A 2682-nucleotide genomic window follows, 5' to 3' on the forward strand; every position below is an offset into this window, starting at 1 on the left:
TGAAATCTAAGAGAATCATGTAGTATGTAAAATGAAAGCAACCAAAGAGAAATGTATAATTTGCAAAGAAATAATTGTGCTTACATTTCCTAGAAGGTTCAATTGTACCATTGACTGATCAGCATCTCTGTTCCGTTTACCACTTATTATCTCAAGTACTAGTACTCCAAAACTAAATACATCAGATTTTATTGAAAAAATACCATTCATAATGTATTCGGGAGACATGTAGCCACTGTCATAATCGTAGAAATATAAAATAAGTATATACGATAGAATATGAAAGATAAAAATAATGATGATTCAAATTGTTTATGCTCACTAGGTTCCGACGACTCTTTTGGTAATTGATTCAGATTCATCTCCTCCAAATATCCTAGCCATGCCAAAATCAGATATTTTGGGATTCATATCTTTGTCAATCAAAATATTGCTTGCCTTAAGATCCCTATGAACGATCCTTAATCTTGAATCATGGTGAAGATAAAGTAGACCTCGAGCGACACCGAGAATGATGTTGTACCTCGCTCTCCAATCCAGTAATACGGTTTGAGCTTCACCTGAACACAACAAGCATTCATTTAAATCTGATCTATCCTTTCAGATATATAGTTTCAGATTATGTAAATTGACAGAGAAGATCAACTAACCAAACAGAAAGTTGTCCAAGCTTCCATTGGACATGTATTCGTAGATCAAGAGTCTTTCCCCTCCTTGAATGCAACAGCCAAGAAGCTTAACAAGATTTCTATGTTGCAGTTTCGCGATCAATGTGATCTCATTTTTGAACTCATCGACTCCCTGTGTGGATGTCGTGGATAATCTTTTCACTGCTATCTCTTGTTCCTCACCCAATTTACCCTGCACACAATCAAGCGTGCGTCAAACTTGCTCAAACAATTATGTGCCACTAGTATTATAAACTCCCTAGACAGTATGTTCTACCTTGTACACAGGGCCAAAGCCTCCTTCACCAAGCTTGTTGTCTGGCGAGAAGTCATCGGTGCCGTCTTTAATTGTATTCAAGTCAAACAATGGCAATTCCATGTCCTTGTCTTCTGCTTCATAGTGAATCTGAGAACCTATAATTGCAACAAATTAATGAGTTTAGAATCTAATTGCAACAAGCCAAGTGAAAGTAAAAGTAAAAGTAAAAGTAGTGAGGATAAGGATCGGATGAACAATACTTCTCTTCTTCCACCTCCAAATCGAGTAAGCAACACAAGCAAGGAACAGAATTGTCACAGGAAAAACCACAATCATTATGATATTCCGGTTAGAATGACCGCGCAAAGCTTCAGATGCAAATACTGAAAGATTGCAACAACATATAACTGAATAAGTATAACTGTTGATGATTGATATACAGTTTTGACTAGCTAGTTAGTTGCTCACCTAAATCTGCCGCTGCCAATCTGACATAAAGATCCTGTCCTAGACCACTCTGGTACACTATGATATCAGTGAGATCGTCTGTCCAGATCAAGCAGCCACTTTCAATTCCACTTATGTTCGATGCAGCATATGCTCTGCATGAGCAGTTGCCGAAGCACAAAGCCCTGCACTCCACCAAGCTCAGGTTTGCATTGACTGTCGATCTTGACGTGTCGGGCAACTTGGTGTCGCTCTGTGTGAAGAATCCATCGGTATTATTTACACAGTCCAAGGGCGTCGTCCTGGTGCAGCCGTCCGACCAGTCCCACAAATCCCAATTACGTTGGTTGTTTGGATGAAACGCCGGCAAGCATGTGCACGGCGGCGAGTTGTTGGAGCTGCAGTAACTGTTGCGGCCGCACGAGAATATTTGATCGCAGTGGTCCTTGGGTAGGTTCCAACTGACACTCCAGCGCTGTTCAGCCTCGATCCACACGAGGAATTGTAAATGGCCGGAGGAGTCCATGGTCCACCTCAATATAACTGATGGCTGGTTGACGGTCGAGTAGGCGATTTGATTTTGTTCCACGTTGACGTCTATGAGCCAGTCATCTTGGTTCGTCACCTTATAATTAATGAATCGAAGACATATCATGTATATATTCTTCATATGTTAAATGGAAATATATTCATATGCACACCTGTGGGACGCCACTGAACCCGAGGCCGTTCCATGGGCCTCCGCGCCAGTAGGGTCGTGTATCTGACCAGATGAATATCTGGGGGTCGCCTCTCACGTCTAATCCGAAGGCATATTGGCCTGGACCGGGGTCCGTGGGGCTCTTCCAGGCCGTGAGGTTGATGTTGAGGATGGCCCCTGCGTGGAGTTGCTTCTGCCCCAGCGCCATGCCCGGTAACTGCGTGTCCGTCGGGAAGTAGAAGCTCTGCCATGCGAAGCTGTTAGGGTCGTCGTTGCCGTTGCTGCTTGCCTCTTGGACGACGAAGTTTCCATCTTCGAGGATCCGTGCGACTGGATTCTCGAGGCCTGAGGCTGGCGACCCGGAAGACCAGATGGCGGTGGAATTGTCTTCGCCGGTGATGATGAGTGTGCCGTTGGTGGTCAAAGAGAGGCTGCCGGAGAGGGTGGTGATGGGCTGTCGACGGTTGGCGACCCACACGACGGTTTGGTTGGGGATGTTGTTGTACCATATGCCGACGTAGCGGCTGGTGGAACCGTCGGGGCTGAAGAAGCCCAGCCGGAAGCTGCCGCCGGAGGAGACCAGAGAGGTTGCTCCGTCATCGAGGAGA

General features: G+C 45.0%; 1 protein-coding gene across 1 annotated transcript; it reads right to left on the reverse strand.

Annotated features, from left to right (window-relative positions):
- Positions 1-303: 303 nt before the first annotated feature.
- On the reverse strand, positions 304-2375 carry LOC121982524 (receptor-like serine/threonine-protein kinase SD1-8). Its single transcript, XM_042535651.1, has 6 exons — positions 2076-2375; positions 1396-1999; positions 1188-1310; positions 946-1082; positions 651-861; positions 304-560 (listed from the first exon to the last, which is right to left on the reverse strand). The coding sequence occupies exons 1-6, from the start codon at positions 2280-2282 to the stop codon at positions 322-324; spliced, it is 1521 nt and encodes a 506-aa protein (XP_042391585.1). The 5' UTR covers positions 2283-2375; the 3' UTR covers positions 304-321.
- Between the last annotated feature and the right edge of the window lie 307 nt (positions 2376-2682).

This window comes from Zingiber officinale, chromosome 5A (genome assembly GCF_018446385.1).
Source record: "Zingiber officinale cultivar Zhangliang chromosome 5A, Zo_v1.1, whole genome shotgun sequence".
NCBI lineage: Eukaryota > Viridiplantae > Streptophyta > Magnoliopsida > Zingiberales > Zingiberaceae > Zingiber > Zingiber officinale.

What these genes read in the sequence shown, in the direction of transcription:
- LOC121982524 (XM_042535651.1), bottom strand. Translation starts at nt 2,282, where the DNA reads ATGGCGCTGGGGCAGAAGCAACTCCACGCAGGGGCCATCCTCAACATC. An exon ending in GGTTCAGTGGCGTCCCACAG is followed by an intron (nt 2,000 to 2,075) that starts GTGTGCATATGA and finishes ATTAATTATAAG; the next exon opens with GTGACGAACCAAGATGACTG. An exon ending in CTTGGACAACTTTCTGTTTG is followed by an intron (nt 561 to 650) that starts GTTAGTTGATCT and finishes TGTTGTGTTCAG; the next exon opens with GTGAAGCTCAAACCGTATTA.